Source organism: Panthera pardus, unplaced genomic scaffold (genome assembly GCF_024362965.1).
Source record: "Panthera pardus isolate Hobbes unplaced genomic scaffold, ASM2436296v1 HiC_scaffold_13, whole genome shotgun sequence".
Classification (NCBI taxonomy): domain Eukaryota; kingdom Metazoa; phylum Chordata; class Mammalia; order Carnivora; family Felidae; genus Panthera; species Panthera pardus.
Window position 1 is genome coordinate 43381198 of NW_026526688.1, and position 21369 is coordinate 43402566.

The following is a 21369-nucleotide window of genomic DNA, read 5'->3' on the forward strand; positions in this document are numbered from 1 at the left end:
TTATACTTCTATTTCATATGCTCCATGTTTACTCCTTTCCGATTATTATTATTTTACAACATATGTAGTTCTTTCAAGTCAAACCATTCTTGAACAAAGGGTGGGGATTAGTGACTTTTATTACACTTTTGTTTTATTATAAGAAATGGCCAATTATCCAAGGATATTTGTTTCCTTCTCCAAGGGAAGAGATGTCTATGAGACACCTGTCCAGGCCCAACTCTTGGGGTTGGGATGCATTCACACTTCTCCCCTTACTCTTGACTAAATTCAAATAACCTAGTAGGGGACTTCTGAGCCAAAGCTAGGAAGGGAATCAACCAGAGAGTTTCATCCACTTTGGTATTTTCATGAGCAAGACATAAACCTGTTAAGCCACTGAGAGTTGGGAATTGTTTGTTTCAAAATCTAGTGACATTTGACCTAATAGTGATTCTCATGAAAAATACCGATTGAGGACAGCTGCTTACACAATTCTTCCATCTTTTCATCTGGTTGAAAGTTCATGATATTTGGCAACTATTGTTTGTAAATTTGGTTGTGATTGCTTTTGGTTACTATCTTCAGTCAGGGTGAGATTAGGGTCTCTTTGTTTCTGCTTAATTATTTGTTTCATTTTGGGGGTAAGAACATGTCACATTAGGAGGAAAAGAAATAGTTTCAATCAAAAAATTTCACTTATGTAGTTCTGGGTTGGTACAGAATTACAGACTGGAAATTACTTTGCCTCACTTTAAGTAATTGTGGTATTGTCTTTCAAATTCCAGTATTGCTGCTAGGAAATTTCAGGCTATTCTGCATCTTGACTATATAAGAAACCCGATTTTTTAAATATCAGTACAGAAACTCACCTTAAATAATTCTGAGAATTTTTCTTGGATTATTTTGTGATTTATTCAATTCTTTATTTCCTCTCTTTATTCATACTGGGACTCCTATTGTATCACCCGAATTCTTATTTTATTTTAATTTCTTATCTTTCAAATTTCCCTGTCATTTGTCTTTATACTTTACTTTTTGTGTGATTTCTAAAATTTTATTTTGTGAACTTCCTATTGAGGTTTCTCTTTTTTTTTCATTTTTATTATCATAATTTTAAATTTCTAAGAACAATTACAGGCTGAATGTAATTTTTTAAATAGCACTCTATTCTTAAATTTATAGATGAAATATTTTCCCTTATTCCTCTGAGGATATTGCCATTTTGTTTTCTTCACCCTCTGTATTCTTTGATACCTCAAGCTTTAAAAATTTGTTTTTTCATGTCTCTATCTTCCATATTAAATTGTTTCATCATATGTCTAGGGCCCCTTCATATATTAGCAATTGAGTATTTAACAGTTTATTCCCACATCCCTATGACCATAAATGGAATTTACAGGATATTTTTTTCAGAGAAAGCAATGTGTCTGGGTTGTTGGCAGAGAAAACCCTGTCGATATGATTAGTTTTGATTCTTTTGGCTAGTTTAATTCCTTCCTGAAGAGGGGTCTTCCAATACAATTCTTAGAATGTGTAAGCCTGGTTCCCAATATCCAATGTGCCAAGTTTAATTTAAACACACCAGTTTCAGTATGATATTCCTCTTCCACCTGGAAATACAATAGAACATCTGTGTGTGGTGTCCCCATTTCAGAGACTCCCCAAAGAAAACAGCTTTCAATTATGTCAGTCTCCAACTGATTAGTACAGGAAGCCAAGGTTGCTAAATACTTATACAATTTATTTTCAACGAATTATCTTCTTGGGCCCACCTTTAAAATCACTTCCTAGGGCAACTGGACAGGCAATTCCAAAAACATTTGAATAGTACTGCAGTACATGTCAAGGTTCCAATAGCTTATCCGAATTACCCAGTTTAGAATTCAAATTTGGGGCACTAAATCAGCTATCTCCAATGTCCATTGTTATTACTCCTCTCCTGTTTTCTTTGTGCTTGTATGTTTATGCTGGTTTAAAACTTCCTTTTCATTTCAGTGGGTTTTTAAAAAGGGGCAGGGGGGTAAAGACATGTGTTTAATATTCTTTTAATAGATAAAACCTTTATAGTATATTGTTTGGTTTCTCTTCTACTTTTCAACTCTGGATTATAATGAAGGTATTTACCTTGTTTATAAGTGTATCTGTGTTTACTTTCATGAATGTTAAAATATGCTTAAAACAGAAACTTTTATGTTATTTTTTTCTGTTGCTTTGACTGAAGATATTCACTTTCTTTTTTTGTGCTCATAAAAGCATTAATCATGTGAAAACATGTTTAACTAAACCTATAGATTTAAGTGTATCAAATTCAGGATGAAAAGCAATTGTCAAGTTACTTCATAAAAGATATAAAATTCCCAAATACATACAAATATTTATCTCCATTCCTGAAATGACATCCCTGGTTTCTTCTTAGGTGCTGAAATGTTTATCTCTATTTTACTTCATTATTACATTTTGTTTGTACCCAAACTTTCCATAATTACTTCCAATTACCTTCCCCCACAACATTAGAAAATATGGTGAGCAAATAATAATAGTAGTAGTGATTTTTACTGGGATTTTACTTGTCTATATACTATGCTAAGGAATTTCTATCTATAAATGTACTTAATCTTTGAAATAACTGTATGAGTTAGATATTATTTTTATTATTAGTTTTTTACAGATAAGGAATTTAAACATAGATTATGTTACTTGCCAAAGTTTTTGTGGCTAAAATGGACAGACTTGTAATTCAAATCAAGGCAATGGAAGGTATATTATCTCTATCTTATCTTATCTAATCTCTGTCTTATTGCTGATTCACTGGAGGGGGTCTTTTTCCAAACTTATGTCCATCTCTTAGGGTCTTCCTCTGCCACAGAAGAGTATTCATGGAATCCTTTAAAGTTTTTCAATTTACTTATGTGATAGTATTCTATTTCAGTGGCAAAAATTGTCTTCAATTGTACCCAGTGTTGTATTAAACATGCAGATGGGGGGCGCCTGGGTGGCTCAGTCGGTTAAGCGGCAGACTTCGGCTCAGGTCATGATCTTGCGGTCCATGAGTTCGAGCCCGCGTTGGGCTCTGTGCTGACAGCTCAGAGCCTGGAGCCTGGAGCCTGTTTCAGATTCTGTGTCTCCCTCTCTCTGACCCTCCCCCGTTCATGCTCTGTCTCTCTCTGTCTCAAAAATAAATAAACATTAAAACAATAAAAAAAATTTTAAAAAAAAACATGCAGATGGTTTCCAGAGCTGGCATAAAGTTGGGGGTCATCCCTATATATGATTATATTTTATAATTTTATGAGTTTCTAAAAGGGCAGTTTTATTAATCTGTATATGTACCAATATCTTTGACAAAATAAATACACTCAAATTAAAGCAACAATGAGATGGAGTTCATCATAAATTCAGTTTAAGTACCACTCATTACTATTTTGTTTTGCTTCTCTTTACATTTATTTTGAGAAACAAAGCGAGACAAAGCATGAGCGGGGGAGGGGCAGAGGGAGAAGGAGACACAGAATCTGAAACAGGCTCCAGGCTCTGAGGAAGCAGTCGGCACAGAGCCTGATGTGGGGCTCGAACCCACGAACTGAGATCATGACCTGAGCCAAAGTCAGACGCTCAACCAACTGAGCCACCCAGGCGTCCCTGCTTCTCTTTAATGTGATATCCAATCATGATGAGAATATGTAGACAGGGATTCATATATATCCATATATATATATATCCATATATATATATACACATGTATGTATAGGTAAAATAAATAGATAGATAGATAGATAGATAGATATCAAAAAGCCAGGTGACTGGGTGGCTCAGTCGGTTAAACATCCAACTCTTGATTTTAGCTCAGGTCATGATCTTACAGTTCCTGAGATTGAGCCCTGCATTGGGGTTGTGCTGACAATGCGAAGCCTGTTTGGGATTCTCTCTCTCCTCTATCTCTGCCCTTCCCTCCTGCTTGTGCATGAGCACTCTCTCTCAAAATAAATAAATAAACATTAAAAAAAATAAAAACACAAAATATGACATAATTTTGTAACATATTTAAGTACAAAAGGGTACACATCAAAATGATTGCAGTGGATTCCACAATTTCATTTACCTCTAGAAAATGGCATAGAATCCATTCTTATTTTCCTTACATATGTGTTTATTTAATATTTTAATAGATGTTAACCAATATATTTAATTTAAAGTAATAATAAGTGTAATATAATTTAACGGTAAGTAAAAATGTGCATTATCCTTTTAACAACAAAAAGGAAATTTACTCCACTTTGAAATTTCCTTTTTGCTATTAAAAGATAATGCACATTTTAAATTTCCTGTTTGCTATTAAAAGGATAATGCGTATTTTTTACTTATCATTAAATCATGTTACATTTAAGAGGCACATGCACCCCAATGTTTATAGCAGTGCTATCAACAATAGCCAACTAATGGAAAAAGTTCAAATGCCCTTCAACTGATAGTTGGATAAAGTTGTGGTGTATATATACAATCGAATACTAGTGAGTGATCAAAAAGAAGGAAATCTTGTCATTTGCAACAACGTGGATGGAAGTAGAGTGAGTGTACCATGCTAAGCAAAATATGTCAGTCAGAGAAAGACAAATATCATATGATTTCACTCATATGTGGAATTTAAGAAACACAACAGTTGAACATAGGGGAAGGAAATGAAAAATAAGATAAAAACAGAGAGGGAGGCAAACCATAAGAAACTCTTAAAAACAGAAAACAAACTGAGGGTTGCTGGCGGGGTGTTGGGTAGGGGGATGGGCTAAATGGGTGATGGACATTAAGGAGGGCACTTGTTGGGATGAGCACTGGGTGTTATATATAAGTGATGAACCACTGGCTTCTACCCCTGAAACCAATACTACACTATATGTTAATTAACTAGAATTTAAATAAATTTTTTAAAAATCTATATACTTATAGATCTACATTTATAATTAGATATATTAAAAGAATTGGAACAAATACTCCAATACTCCAAAAGCACTATCTCTCTATAGACAATGAGATTTAGGACAATTTCTTGCCACTTTTCCACTTTTAAATTTTCTATCAAAATAACACTTTGCTACAAAGAAAAAATGTATTGGCAAGGAAAATTCTGAGAAAGAAATAATCAGCAAATTTGTGTAACATTATATTAGTAGAATGTTAATTCAATAACAATGCAAATATGTATATATGCATCAATATACTTGCAATTAGGAAAATGTGAGAATTTTTATTGTTTAATTATGTTTAAATCTATTACATTTTCTATATATCATATGTCTAAACATAAAAATATATTTAAAATTATTTTTAACGTTTATTCATTTTTTTTTTTAGAGACAGAGAGTGAGCAGGGGAGGGGCAGAGAGAGGGGGAGACACAATCTGAAGCAGGCTCCAGGCTCTGAGCTCGCAGCATAGAGCCTGATGCGGGGCTCGAACTCATGGATGGTGAGTTCATGACCTGAGCCGAAGTCTGACACCCAGCCAACTGAGCTACCCAGGCACCCCAAAAATATATTTAAAATAAATATCTTACAATTGAAAATTTTAATATAATCAATATCAGTTTAAATCTGCTTTCCAAATGTAACACATTCCAATGTGAATAAATTTATCAAAGATAACACAAGTGAAGATCACAATTAAGTGGTTACTTACTTCTGATTTCACAAGTATCCGGTAGGACTGATCTACCACTTGGGTCGTGGGATAATTTTCTTGTAAGGGCAAAAACTCAATTTTATTATTCTTTATTTGATAAAGCATATGCTCATATGCAGCTGCAGATTCCAATGGTTCAATGCCATAACTGACGTTCTCCAACTGCAATAATCCCCTAAATATTTAAACACATAAAAAAGAAATAAAAAGATAATTAATATAGAGTACCCACTGAGAAATGTAAATCACCATTAAATAAAAAATTTTATAGAAATTTAACAGTGGTGCTTATGGTCTAATATCTAAGAATCATCTCTTTGTACTTTGATAAACTTTCAAACACAATTTTATAGCTTCTATTATGCCATTTGGAGTCACTGTGGTTCTAGTGTGACTAAGAAATTTGAATATTCTTCAAACTAGTTAGTGGAAGCTATTTCTGCATAAGTATTATCACTGCATGCCTGGGACAGTGATTAAAAAAGAGAAGGAGGAAAAGAAAGTATATGGGAAGAAACACAATCAAAGTCTCTATTTTCTTTGTCTTCATTCTATCCTTCAAGATGTTTCTGAAAATTAAAAGATCACACAAGATTTTGGGGACGCCTGGGTGGCTCAGTCAGTTAACCGTCCAACTTCAGCTGAAGTCATGATCTTGCAGTTCACGGGTTCAAGCCCCACTTCAGGCTCTGTGCTGACAGCTCTGAGCCTGGAGCCTGCTTCAGATTCTCTCTCTCTCTCTCTGTCTGCCCCTCCCCCATTCACGCTCTGTCTCTATCTTTGTCTCTGTCTCTCAAAAATAAATAAACTTAAAAAAAAATTTTTTAAGACCACACAAGATTTTCAATCATGTTCATCTCTAGAAAATGCCATTACCTGAGTCCAGAACAAGTGCTAAGTGTCACAACTGATTTTGGAACCTCTGCAGCGTATCCTTGATAAAGGCAATGGCCCTAAAGAGGAGTATATGAAGATACATTCATGAATAATTGGGTTTTTTTTAAGTTTTTATTTAAATTCAGTTAGTTAACACACAGTGTAATATTAGATTCAGGTGCACAACACAGTGATTCAATACTTCTATACAACATCCAGCGCTCATCACAACAAGTGTATGAATGATTTGTAAATAAAGTTTTTGGTTTATCCTTACTTCCTAAACATCATCAAACATTCAGATGTAGCCATTACCATATTATCCACCAGATATTGCATTACTTGCAATCTCTTCCTCTTAACTCTTTTTGATTAAGAATAATCATGACTCTTATCCTTCCCCAGATAACCTTTGCTATAATTCTAATTTTTTTTCAACTTCCTTTACTGCATCTTTTCTTTCTAAGCCACATTTCTTGAATGTATAGTTTATAACTACTAACTTTATGTATCTCACAGTAGTAATTTGACTTCAAATCTGAACATTTCACTTATTTTTTAAGTTACCCAAAAGTATCTTAAATGATATTTCTTTTTTTTTTTTATTTCTCTGTAATATCTCACCATGTTTATCATCTTATTCCAACCCCTCCTCTCCATGGACTTTCACAGCATTAGTCTTCCCAGGTTCTCCCCTAATACTCTCTTTCAGTGAATATTCCCATCTCTCCCCTTAAAATTCTAGTGATTCTACAGTCAGTCTGTTCCTTTGCTAATGCTATGTTATTATGATTCACATTCTTTCCTATGAATTTGTTTATATGTTGTTATTATACATTACTAGCTGCCATACATATTATTTCCATTCGTTCCAGATAGGAACTTTCCTCACTGAGAGGCAGTGGCACAGGTAATACCTCTTACCACCAAAGGCTGCAATAGCAGAGGTCCAGTAGAGCTAGAAGAACAAAGCACAACAGAATAACTTTAAAACCTACAAGAAAGCTAAATTATCATTCAAACAACACACTCTAAATCTAAACTTAAACTGGGTGACTGCCTTCAAAAAAAGAAGACTTAAATATCAAGGACACAAGCGAAAATCACCCACTATATCAAGAACTGAAAAAAAAAAAAAAAAAAAAGAGAGAGAGAGAGAGAGAGAGAGAGAGAAAGCAACCAACTGATGCCAATATTGATATGAGACACATGTTGGAACTAGCAGATAAGATTTTAAACCAGCCATGGAGAACTGCTTCAGTGAACAATTACAAATTATCTTGAAAGAAATGACAGAATAGAAATAAAAGCCACAAAGAAAGCAAATAAAGTATTAGGATAGGCTCAAAAGTAAAGTGGAGATGACAAGGGTTAGAATCTCTGAACTTGAGGACAGATCAGTGGAATTTATCCAATATATGAAACAGAAAAATGAGCTAAGAAAATCCTAGAGCCTCAAATAAGCTGTGGAACAATACCAGATCTAAAATATATATCAGAATCCAAGAAAGAAAACAGAAAGAAAGTGGAGTTGAAAAGTACTCAGAGAAATAAAGGCTGAAATTCTGGTCAGGAAGATAGAGTAGGAAGCCCTGGACCCCCTACCATAGAACAAATACACCAATTTAGCAGTAATACATGGACAAATTCTCTTTATGATTAATCAAAAACTAATTGAAAGGCTTCTGCACCACTCTAGGAGAATGCAAAATCAGACTCATTAAAGCCAGTATGGAGATTTGGTATACCTTACACCAGGGACACTGTCCAGGGCACTGCCATATGATCACAAAGAGACCCTTCGGCTCCCAGCTTGACCAGGGAAGGAAAGGGATTTTTCACATGTCAAGTGCCCCAATTTTTCTGAAGGGGCTACCAAAAGAACTGTGTCACCAGTCTTGGAGCCCTGATGAGTTCAGCACAGCTAGCAACCCAGGCAAAAATAAAGGTGGTGACTTGGACTAGTTACACATAATTGATCTGCAATACCCACACTCAGCACAGAGTAAGTTAATGCAAATTCTAGCTTTCTGCTTTTCACTAGAGAAGGAAAAAGTTTATCCATGCATGCAGTGCCCCACTCCACCAAAACTGCTCATAGAAATCGCATCTGTCTCACCAATCCTGGAGCAGATAGACCTGGTACAATCTAGTTGCCTCTACAATCTAGAGACCAGAGACAGCAGTTTGGAATGGTAGATACCTTTGATCCTCCTTCCTACCCTGCACAGAGACAGCAGGACAAAAACAGGTGCCTGTTTCTACCTGAAGAAAGAAAAAGTTAGTAGAGGCCCCCAAAATCAATGGCAAGGCTGATTTGGGGAGTCCACAACTGCATAAGGCCAGTTGGTGAAGACTGGGAGAGGTGACTGCTTTGACTATGAGCCAACAACCCAAACAGTGAGTCAAGTAAAATGAAGAATCAGGAAAAAAATGTTTCAAACAAGGAACAAGATAAATCTCCAGAAATTGACCCTATTGAAATGAACTTAAATGATTAACATTAAAGAGAAGTTAAAAAGAACTCTCAGACACAAACTTCCAGCTACAAAATACTAAGCAATGGGGATATAATGTACAGTACAGTGACTGCAGTTAATTATTCTATATTATACTATATTGTCTATTTGAAAGTTGCTAAGAGAGTATATCTTAAAACCCAGTAACTGTATGGTGATGGATGTTAACTAGAATAACTGTGGTAATGATTTGACAACATATACAAATACTGAAAATACTGAATCATGTTGAACATCTGAACCTGATATAATGTTAATGCCAATTATACCTCAATAAAAAAATAACTCTCATAAAGATACACACTGAGGTCAAGAGAACAATGCATGAACAAAGTAAGATTTTTTTTTCTTTTTGTTTTTAATATAATTTATTGTCAAATTGGCTAACATACAGTGTGTAAAGTGTGCTCTTGGCTTTTTGGGGTAGACTCCCGTGGTTCATCACTTACATCCAGCACCCAGTGCTCATCCCAACAAGTGCCCTCCTCAATGCCCATCACCCAGTTTCCCCTCTCCCCAACCCCCCAATTAGCCCTCAACCTGTTCTCAGTATTTAAGAGTCTCTTATGGTTTGTAACTATTTTCCCCTTCTCTTCCCCCATGGCCCTCTGTTAAGTTTCTCAAGATCCACATTATGAGGTAAAACATGATATCTGTCCTTCTCTGACTGACTTATTTCACTCAGCATAATACCTTCCAACTCCATCCACATTGCTGCAAATGGCAGGATTTCATTCTTTCTCATTGCCAAGTAGTATTCCATTGTACATATGAACCACATCTTCTTTATCTATTCATCAGTTGATGGACATTTAGGCTCTTTCCATAATTTGGCTATTGTTGAAAGTGCTGCTATAAACATTAGGGTACACGTGCCTCTATGAATCAACACTCCTGTATCCCTTGCATAAATTCCTAGTAGTGCTATTCCTGGATCATAGGGCAGTTATATTTTTAATTTTTTGAGGAACCTCCTCACTGTTTTCCAGTGCAGCTTCACCAGTTTACATTCCCACCAACAGTGCGAGAGGGTTCCAGTTTCTCCACATCCTCGCCAGCATCTGTTGTTTCCTGAGTTGTTCATTTTAGCCACTCTTCCCGGTGTGAGGTGGTATCTCAGTGTGGTTTTGATTTGTATTTCCCTGATAATGAGTGACAAACAAATTAATAATTTAAAAAAGAGATAGGAAAATTCACTAGAAAGTTTCAACAGCAGACTAGATCAAGCATAAGAAAAATATCAACTTAAAGACAGGTCTGAGTAGCAAACAGACTAACTTACTGGGGTATTATCAAAGCCCAACTGACCTGGGGAAGAGAAATACCCAACTCCAGCCCACTTGGGCCATTCTGCCCCACCTAAGGAGGAAGAAAAAGAAAAACTGAGAAAGATTTGTGATGTGCATATTCCAGAGGCACAGGCCAAGTAAAACACTGAAAGTTAATCATATGACTAAAGAACACTTCTCTCCTCACAGCTGACCACTACATTACTGAAGGCATATTTATAGCAGTTCCTTTCACCTGCTACATCATGTCCAGCTATTGAGAAAAAATACCAAAGGCAAAAACACAATTTGAAAAGACAGAGCAAGTATCAGAAACAGACATGCCAGGAATGTTAGAATGATATTTATTATTATACTAAATGCTCTAATGGATAAACTAGACACTGTGTAAAAATAGATGGCCAATGTAATCAGAAAGATAGAAATCCTCAGAAAGCACCAAAAATAAATGCTAGAGATGAAAAAACACCATAACAGAAATGAAGTGTACCTTTCCTGAGGAAAGAATCTCTGCACTTGAGGATATATCAACAAAACTTTAAAATCTGAAAAGAAAAAAAAAGACTAAAACAGAAGAATATATTCAAAGACTACAGTACAACCACAAAAGTTGTAACATACACATGATGGGAATACCAGAAAGAGAAGAAAAAGAGAAAGGAGCAGAAGATATATTTGAACAATAATAACTGACAATTTCCCCAAATTAATGTCAGACACCAAATCACAGATCCAAAAAGCTCACAGAATTCCACACAGAATTAAAAAAAAACAAACAAACAAATAAAACCCACTACACCTTGGAACATCATTTTCAAACTACAGAAAATCAAATATAAAGAAAAAGTCCTAAAAGAAGCCAGAGGGAAAAGACTTCTAACTATAGAAGAACAATAATAAGAATTACATAAGATTTCTCTTCATAAAGCATGCACACAAGAAAAGATTAAAGCAAAATATTTAAAGCAATGAGAGAAAAAACACCCTGCCAAGGATTCTATATCTTGCAAAATTATCCTTCAAAAAGAAAGAAATAAAGAATTTATGAGACAAACAAAAATTGAGGGAATTTATTGCCAGCAGACTTGTTTTCAAGAAATATTTTGAAAAAATCCTATATATAAAAGGAAAATGATATAGGTCAGAAACCTAAATCTACATAAAGGCAGACTGCCGATAAGGGAATATGATAGGAAAATAAAAACTTTTTTCTTATCCTTAACTGATATAAAAATTGTTCAAATAATAGCAACAATGTATTTAACTACATATGTTTATATGGACACCTTATATATCATATATACATTTTATATTCATATTTCATATATATATAATATGCTTATATGTAAGTAAAGTGAATGAAAGCAATGATACAAGGGATGGGAGGAAAGAACTAGGGTTATTTTTTATTATAAGGGACTCACACTACTTGTGATATGATACAGTATAATTTGAAAGTGGACACAGTTGAACTCAGCAACATCATCAATCAACTGGATATAACTGACATCTATAGACTACTTCATCCAAAAATAGCAGAATACACATTTTTATCAAGTTCATATGGAACACTCACCAAGACAGACATTCCGAGCCATAAAAAGCACACTAGCAACTTAAAAGAATAGAAATAATACAATGTCTGCTATTAGACCACAATGGAATTACAAGTCAATAACAAGAAAATAGCTGGAAAATCCCAAACACATGCTTCCCGTGATGTTTGAGTGGCTCAGTTGTTAAGCGTCCAACTCTTGCTTTTGATTCAGGTCATGATCTCTCTGTTCGTGAGTTTGAACTCCCATACTGTCAGCACAGAGCCTGCTTGGGATTCTCTCCATCTGTCTGTCTGTCTCTCTCCCTTTCTCTCTGCTCCTCCCTCCCCAGCTCATGCATGTGTGCTATCAAAATAAAAGAAAATTTTAAAAAACTTCATGCTTCTAAAGGACACACAGATCAAAAAAGAAATGTCAAAAGAAAATTTTTTTAACTAAATAGAAATAAAACACAGCTTTTCAAATTTATGGGAAGCAGCAAAAATAGTGTTTAGGGGGAAATCTATAGCATTTAATGCATATATTTAAAAAGAAGAAAGATCTAAAATCAACAATCTAAGTTTCCCCCTTAAGTAACTAAAAAAAGAAGAGCAAATTGAATCCAAAGTAAACTAAAAAAAAGGAAATTATAAGATACTGAAAACAGGAAATCAACACAGAAAATGAATAAAACCACAAGCTGGTTCTTTGAAAATATCAATAAAATCAATAAGCCTCTAGCCACACAGTCTAACTTAAATGAGAGAAAATAATTACTAATATCAAAATTAAAAAGGCAGCATAACTATGGATCCCATAAGTACTAAAAAGATAATATAGGAATATGATGAGCAACTCCTCACCCACAAATTTGAAAATGTAGCTGAAATGGACCAACTCCTTGAAGAACACAATTCGTCAACCCTCACACAAGATGAAATAGACAATCTGAATGGGTCTGTATTTATTAATCAAATATAAAATTAATAATCTTCCAAAACAGAATGCACAAGGACCAGATGGGTTCATTGTTGAACTCCTCCAAACATTTAAGGAAGAAATTATACCAATTCTCTACAAATTCTTTCAGAGTATAGAAGCAGAGGGAATACTTTCTCACTCATTCTGTGGGGACAGTATTATCCTAATACCAGTCAAAAATATTAAAAGAAAACTTCAGACCAATGTCTCTCATGAACATATATGAAAAAATCCTTAGCAACATATTAGCAAATCAAGTCCAACAATTAATAAAAATAATTATAAATCATCAACAACTTGGATTTGTCTAAAGTATGCAAAGCTGGTTCAACATTCAAAAATGAAGTAATGTAAGGTAAGCAATTACAGAAACAGGTTAAAAAAGAAAAATCAGTAATGTTTCACAGGACAAAATCAACATGTAAAAATCACTTGATTCTATACACTAACAAATTTAAAACTAATAAACTTGCTTTAAAAGCAAACCCATTTATAATAGCACCCAAAAGAATAAAAAAGGAAAAAATTTAATAAAGGAAGATCTATACCCTATAAACTATAATACAGTGATGAAAGAAACTGATGAAGATGCAATAGTAAGATATCCTGCATTCATGAACTTAAAAAAAAATATTATTAAATGTCCATACTACCTAAAGCAATCTACAAATCAACACAATCCCTAATTCACTGGAATTCTTCACAGAACCAGAAAAAAAAAAAACTAAAATTTTTATGGAGCCAAAGAATCCAAATAGCCAAAGCAATCTGGAGAAAGCTGAGGAATCACAATTCCTGATTTCAAACTCTATGGCAAATCTACCGTAATCAGAAAATTATGATATTGTCTTAAAAAAACAACAGATAGAAGAACAGAACAGAATTAAGAGCCTAGATATATACCCACACATAGAACATCAACTAATCTTTCACAAGGGTACCAAAAACACACAATGGGGAAAGGATAGTCTCTTTAATAAATGGTGAAAAAAACTAAATATCCAAATGCAAAACAATTATATTGGACCCCTACCTTACACCACTTACAAAAATTAACTTGAAATGGATTAAAGACTTAAAGATATAAAGCCATAAAACTAGAAGAAACACAGGAAAACCTCCTTGATGTTGGTCTTGGCAATCAGTTTTTGGCTTTGACATGAAAATCACAGGAAAGAAAAGCAAAAAGTTTTAAATGGAATTGCATCAAACTAAAAAGTTTCTGCACAGCAAAGGAAATACTCAACAAAATGAAAAGGCAATATATGTATTGGGAGAAAATATTTGCAAACCACATATCTGTAAGAGGTTAACCAAAATATATGAGGTATTTCTATAACTCAACAGCAGAAAAACAAATAATCCAATAATAAATGAGCAAAAGACATGAAAAGATGTTTCTCCAAAGAAGATATACAACAGGTATATAAAAAGGTGCTCAACATCACTAATCATGAGGAAATGCAAATCAAAACAATGAGATATCACTTCTTACCCAACAGGGTGGCTTTTTATCAAAAAGACAAGAGATAACAAGTGTTGGCAAGGATGTGGAGAAAAGGGAACCATTGTATGTGGTCAGTAAGAATGTAAATGAGTATGGTCATAATGGAAAATAATATGGAGATTGCTCAAAAAATTAAAAACAAAACTGAACTATGATTCAGCAATCTCACTTCTAGATATACATCCAAAAGGAAGGAAATCAATTTCTCAAAGAGATATCTCCATTCATATGTTCATTGCAGGAATATTCACAATACCCATTATATGGAAACAACCGAAGTTTTCAAGGATGGATGAATGGGCATAGAAAATGTGTTATGTATGTGTGTGAATATCATTCACCCATGAGAGAGAAGGAAATTCTGCCACTTACAACAACATGGATGAACCTAGAGGACATTGTACAAAATGAAATCAACCTGAGAAATACAAATACAGTAAGATCTCACTTAGGTGTGAAATCTAAAAACAAAAAGTTGAACTCATTAAAACAGAGTAGAATGCTGGTTACCAGGTGGTGGGGGTTGGGAGAAATGGAGAGATGCTAGTCAAAAGGTATAAGCCTTGGAGCGCCTGGGTTGATTAAGCCTCCGATGTCAGCTCAGGTCATGATCTCACGGTTTGTGGGTTTGAGCCCCACATCCAGCTCTATGCTAACAGCTTGGAGCCTGGAGCCTGCTTCATATGCTGTGTCTCCCTCTCTCTCTGCCCCTCCCCACCCCGTGCTCTCTCTCTCAAAATAAATATTTTAAAAAAAGGTATAAGCCTTAAGTTATAAGATGATTAAGCTCTGGGGATCCAATGTATAGCATGGTGACTGTATTTAAAAATAATGTGTTATACCCCTCCCCCACTCATGCACTATCTCTCTCCCTCTCAAAAAATAAATTAATTAATTAATAATAATAATAACATGTTCTAAACTTGAAATTTGCTGAGAGTAAACCTTAAGTGTTCTCACCACCCTCCCCCCACACAAAATTATATATACAAAGTTATATATATAAAGTTATATACATATAGATTTATATATATAAAGTTATGTATATATAGTTATATGTAGAGAGATTTATATATATAAAGTTATATATATAGAAAAGGCTGAGTGCTGTATTAATATTATGGTAGAGGGTAAATTACTTTTAATTCTAGTATAAAAGTTAAAAGAGAAAAATATTAAAAATAACTATCACTAAAAAACATGTTAAAAGGTCCCCTAAAGAATGTCAAAAAGAAATTCCAAAAAACGAAGGTGATAATATCACATGAAGGCTTGGAGCATCATAAAGAATTGGGTGGGGTGAGGGGGAGATGGATTAATATAGTGGTAAATATAATGGGCAATCTCTTCATTCATGAGTTTCTTAAATCTTATTTGGTTGTTGAGACAAAAATCATACAATATTATCTGATACTTAACGTATGTAAAGGAACATTTAATCAATTGTATTTTAAAAGTGCAGAGAATAAATGAACCCAAACAGTAACAGTTTCAATATTTTACTGAAATAGTATAAAGTCCATAATAGTAGGAAATACTTTAAAAAGAAATATTTTAAAACACTATAAATAAATCATAATGTAATCTACAAAATGTCCAAATACCCAGATGAAGGCAAGAAGAGACAAAGGAATTAGTAACATAGAAAAAAAACAAAAACAAAAACAAAAAAGAAACACCTGGGTTATGGCAAACAAAAACCCTAAGACATCAATAATTAATTTATGTATAAATAGTCTAAAAATAGTAAACAAAATACAGAGTACACAGGAGAAAAAAGAAACACACTGTGACCCAACTAAATACTCTTAATAATCTCATTTCAAATATAACAGAGGTAGACTGAAATGAAAATAATGGAAAAATATATGTGACATGAGTATTCATAAAAATAAACCAAAGTGGCTCTATTAATACCAGATAAAGTGGACTTAGTAGCAAAGAAATCTACTTGGGACAAAGAGAGTCATTGCATAATCATAAAAGCATCAATCCATCAAGAAGACATGGCAAACCTGAGGTGGCAAAGTGACCACACTGTGGAAGGTAGGAGCTGTGGGGAGTTGATTTGGGGGAGAAAAGAACTGCAGGTGCTGCGAAAGGAAGGAGCCCTGATCAGGGAGGGAGGAACAAGACAGAAAGAGTGAAAGCATGTGCAGGAGACTGCAGAAGAAAAACTATTCCCCAAAACCACTGACTGGGAAAAGAGGGGCTGACCACCCACTGCAAGTTTGCATAAGTAATGGAGCACAAATCTGAAGCTTTGGAGGTCTGTGCCATCACCAGGGTAGTGCATGGAGGATTTGATGGTGCTCTAGTAAGGAAGGAGAGGAGAGACCTGAGAGCAGGCAGCCTGGCCCCTGGATCACCTGGAGAAACACAGTTCCCCTACTTGGAGTGCACATGGGAGTGGTGACATGGCCTCTCCAGGGACAAAAGACCCAGCCAGGTGCCATTGAGCTGCCCCATTCTCGAGCATAGGAACAGATGCACTGGCTGAGGGCAGCAAATCTCAGTGCCAGGTTTTGGCTGCACAACACCATAAATTCTAAACCACTGCACAGTTGTAAAACCAATTTCCAGGACAAACCAGCAAAGGGCAAAAGTGCAGTGAGACCCTCCCAGAGAGGGTCAGCACAGGTCCTCACAGGGTGGATCTCTAATATTTGGAGTTGTGAAATCCAGCTGCACACCTGAGATAAAATACAGGAGTACTGTACCACCTGGCAGGCAGACAGTTCAGACACAGGCAGAGTGAAGGCAGGGATCTGGCAGAAGCCAGGGACACAAGAGGGATAATTGTTGGCTCTTCTGTGAGGGCTTCCTGAAGAGTGGTGGGCACAAATTTCCTGCTTGAGGTAGGAAAGAACAGGACAATGCTATTTTCCTCCATGCCCATCAACACTGACCAACTTCAATGAGCAAAACAGTGCCACACAGTGTAGGCTAGAACCACTTACACCAAGCCCCACCCCACTGCACCCTGCAGGTGTATCTCCAGTAGGGCAAGTTCACCTGAGAATCTGTGCGGCAGGCTTCACCCTCATAAAACACAACACAAACCACTCGCACATACTAATTCTACCATTCATAGGGTGCTGCAAAGCTTCAGCTCTAAGGGAAATAGGATCTAGCTTCCCTTTGTGTGTGTTTTGTTTTTTTGGTTTTTTGGGTTTTTTGGGGTTTTGTTTTTGTTTTTGTTTTGGACCACTTTTTACCGTAGCCATTTCTCTCAGGAGCAAAAATTTTAAAAAAAAGATTTTCCTAATAATCACACAAAAAACTAGTTGCACAGACAAAATGACAGATGAAGGAATTCATCCCCAAAGAAAGAACAGAAAGAAGTCATGGCTAATGATTTAATCAACACAGATACAAGTAAGATGTCTGAAACAGAATTTAAAAACATCATAAGGATACTAACTGGGCTTGAGAAAAGCATAGAAGACAACAGAGAATTCCTTCCTGCAAAGATAAAAGAACTAAAAACTAGTTGAGAAGAAATTTAAAAAAAATGCTATAACCGAGATGCAAGACCAAGTGGATGCAATGACAACAAGGATGGAGGAAGCAGAGGAACAAATCAGTGGTACTGAAGATAAAATTATGGAAAATAATGAAGCTGAAAAAAGAGGGAAAGAAAGGTATTGGATCATGAATGTAGACTTAGGGAACTCAGTGGCTTCTTAAAGCACATTAATATTCACCTCAAAGGAGTCCCAGAAGAAGAGAAAGTAAAAGGAAGAGAAGGCTTATTTGAGCAAAGTATAGCTAAAATTTCCCTAATCTGGGGAAGGTAAGAGACATCGAAATCCTAGAAGCACAAATAATTCCCATTCAACAAAAGCCAGCCATCACTAAGACATATCATAGTCAAATTAACAAAATACACACACAGGAAACAAATCCTGAAAGCAACAAGGGAAAAAAGTCCTTAACCTACAATGGAAGACAGAACAGGTTCACAGATCTGTCCACAGAAACGTGGCAGGACAGAAGAGAATGACATGATATATTCAACTGCTGAATAGCAAAATATGCAGAAAGAATGCTTTATCAAGCAAGGCTGTCATTCAGAAGAGGAAAGATAAAGAGTTTCCAGACAAATAAAAATTAAAGGAGTTAGTGACTACTAACTAGCCCTACAAGAAATTTTAAGGGAAAGAAAGACCAAAATCAACAAAGACCAGAAAAAAAACAGAGACCATCACCAGAAACACCAACTTTAGAGGTAACACAATGGCACTAAATTCATCTTTCAATAATCACTCTGAATGTAATTGGACTAAATGCTCCAAACGAAAGACAAGGGGCATAAGAATGAATTAAAGAAAAGAAGACACATCTATATGGTGCCTACAAGAGACTCATTTTAGACCTAAAGAGATCTGCAGATTGAAAGTGAGGGGATGGAGAACAATCTATCATGCTAATGGGTGTGAAAAGAAAGTTGGAGTAGTGATACTTATATCAGACAAACTAGATTTTATAACAAACACGGTAAGAGGAGATGAAGAAGGGCCCTATATCAACAAAAGGAGTGTATCCCCCAAGAAGATTTAACAATGTAAATATTTATGCCCCCAACTTGTAGGAACCTAAATGTAAAAATCAACTAATAATAAACATTAAAAAATTCATTGATAATAATACAATAACAGTAAGGGACTTTAACAGCCCACTTCCCTCAATGGATAGATCATATAAGCAGAAAAATTAACAAGGAAACAATGGCTTTCAATGACACTCTAGACCAGATGGACTAAACAGGCATCCAGGATATCTCATCTTAAAGCAACAGTATACAATGTCTTCTCAAGTACACATGGAACATTCTCCAGAATAGATTACATATGGGGTCACAAATCAGGCCTCAACAAGTACAAAAAGATGGACATTGTCCCATGCATATTTTCAGACCACAACACTATGAAACTTGAAGTCAACCACAAGAAAAAATGTGGAAAGACCACAAATACATGGAGATTAAAGAACAACCTATTAAGAACCAATGGGTTAACCAGGAAACTAAAGAAGACATTTAAAAAATACATGGAAGCATGTGAAATGAAAACATGATGGTCCAAACCTTTGGGATGCAACTAAGCATTCCTGAGAGGGAAGTATATTGCAATACTTCAAGGAGCAAGAAAAGTCTCAAATACACAACCTATCCTTACACCTGAAGGACCTAGAAAAGCAACAGCAAATAAAGCCTAATGCCTGTAGAAGAAGGGAAATAATAAAGATTAGAGCAGAAATAAACAATATATAAATACACAAACAAAAAAGAGCAGAACATATCAATAAAACTAAGAGCTGGTTCTTTGAAAGAATTAGTAATATTGATAACCCCCTAGCCAGACTTATCAAAAAGAAAAGACAAAGGATCTAAATAAACAAAATCGTTAATTAAAGAGAAGAGCTCACAATCAACACCACAGAAATACAAACAGTTATATGGGAATATTATGAAAAATTATATGCAAAAAAAAAAAACCTGGGGAATCTTAAAGAAATAGATGAACTACTAGAAAAATACAAATTACCAAAACTGAAACAGGAAGAAATAGAAAATTTGAACAGACCCATAACCAGTAAATAAATTAAATCAGCAACCAAAAATCCCCAAAAGTCCAGGGCCAGATGGCTTCCCAGGGGAATTCAACCAAACATTTAAAGAAGAGTTAATACCTATTCTTTTCAAATTGTTCCAAAAAATAGAAATGGAAAGAAAACTTCCAGACTCATTCAATTAGGCCAGCATTACCTTGATTCCAAAACCAAAGTCCTCACTAAAACCAAAAATTATGGGCCAAAATTCCTGATAAACATGGATGCAAAAATTCTCAACAAGATATTAGCAAATCAAATCCAATAGTACATGAGAAGAATTATTCACCATAATCAAGTGGGATTTAGTCCATGGTTCAATATTTGCAAATCAATCAAGGTGATACACCACATTAATAAAAGAAAGAATAAGATCCATACGATCTTCTCAATAAATGCAGAAAAAGAATTTGATAAAAATACCACTTCCATTCTTGATAAAAAGCCTCAACAAAGTAGGTACAGACAAAACATACCTCAACACCATAAAAGCCAAATACAAAAGGCCACAGCTAATATCATCATCAACGGGGAACTCTGAGAGCTTTTCCTCTAAGGTCAGGAACAAGACAGGGATGCCCACTCTCACCATTTCTATTTAACATAGGACTGGAAGTCTTAGCCTCAGCAATCAGACCAGAAAAAGAAATAAAAGGCATACAATTCTGCAAGGAATAAGTCAAACTTTCACTATTTGCAGATGACATGATACTCTGCAGAAAACATGAAAGACTCCACCAAAAAATTGCTAAAACCAATACATGAATACAGCAAAGTTGCAGGCTACAAAATCAATATACAGAAATTGGTTTCAATTCTATACACCAATAATGAAGCAGCAGAAAGAGAAATCAAGGAATCAATCTCATTTACAATTGCACCAAAAACCATAAGATACCTAGGAATAAATCTAACTAAAGAGGTAAAAGATCTGTACTCTGAAAACTATAGCACACTTATGAAACAAAGTGAAGAGGGCACATAAATGGGGAAAAAAAAATCCATCTTCATGGATTAGAAGAACAAACATTGCTAAAATGTCCATACTACCCAAAGCAATCTACACATTTAATGCAATCCCTATCAAAATACCATCAGCATTTTCACAGACCAAAAACAAACAATACTAAAATTTGTACGTAATCATAAAAGACCTCAAATAGCCAAAGCAATACTTAAAAAGAAAAGCAAAACAGGGGGCATAATGATTCTGGGCTTCAAGCTTTATTACAAAGCTGCAGTCATCAAGACAGTATGGTATTGCCACAAATGCAGACACATAGATCAATGGAACAGAATAGAAAACCCAGAAATGGATCCACAGCTATATGGTCAACTCATCTTCAACAAAGCAGCAAAGAATATCCAATGGAAAAAATACAGCCTCTTCAACAA

The 21369-nt window shown here is 35.0% G+C and overlaps 1 protein-coding gene and 1 non-coding gene across 2 annotated transcripts in view; both read right to left on the reverse strand.

Moving 5' to 3' along the window:
* Nucleotides 1–21369, reverse strand: part of LOC109262290 (A disintegrin and metallopeptidase domain 3-like) — a 134562-nt gene that overhangs the window by 88573 nt on the left and 24620 nt on the right. Inside the window, exons 5-6 of the mRNA XM_019440717.2 lie at nucleotides 6531–6607; nucleotides 5652–5829 (exon numbers count right to left, since the gene is read on the reverse strand). Coding sequence (XP_019296262.2) covers nucleotides 5652–5829; nucleotides 6531–6607 — 255 coding nt within the window. The remainder of the gene's footprint in view (nucleotides 1–5651; nucleotides 5830–6530; nucleotides 6608–21369) is intronic.
* Nucleotides 3535–3617, reverse strand: TRNAQ-UUG (transfer RNA glutamine (anticodon UUG)). The gene has a single exon. It is a non-coding gene; the product is annotated as a tRNA-Gln (tRNA).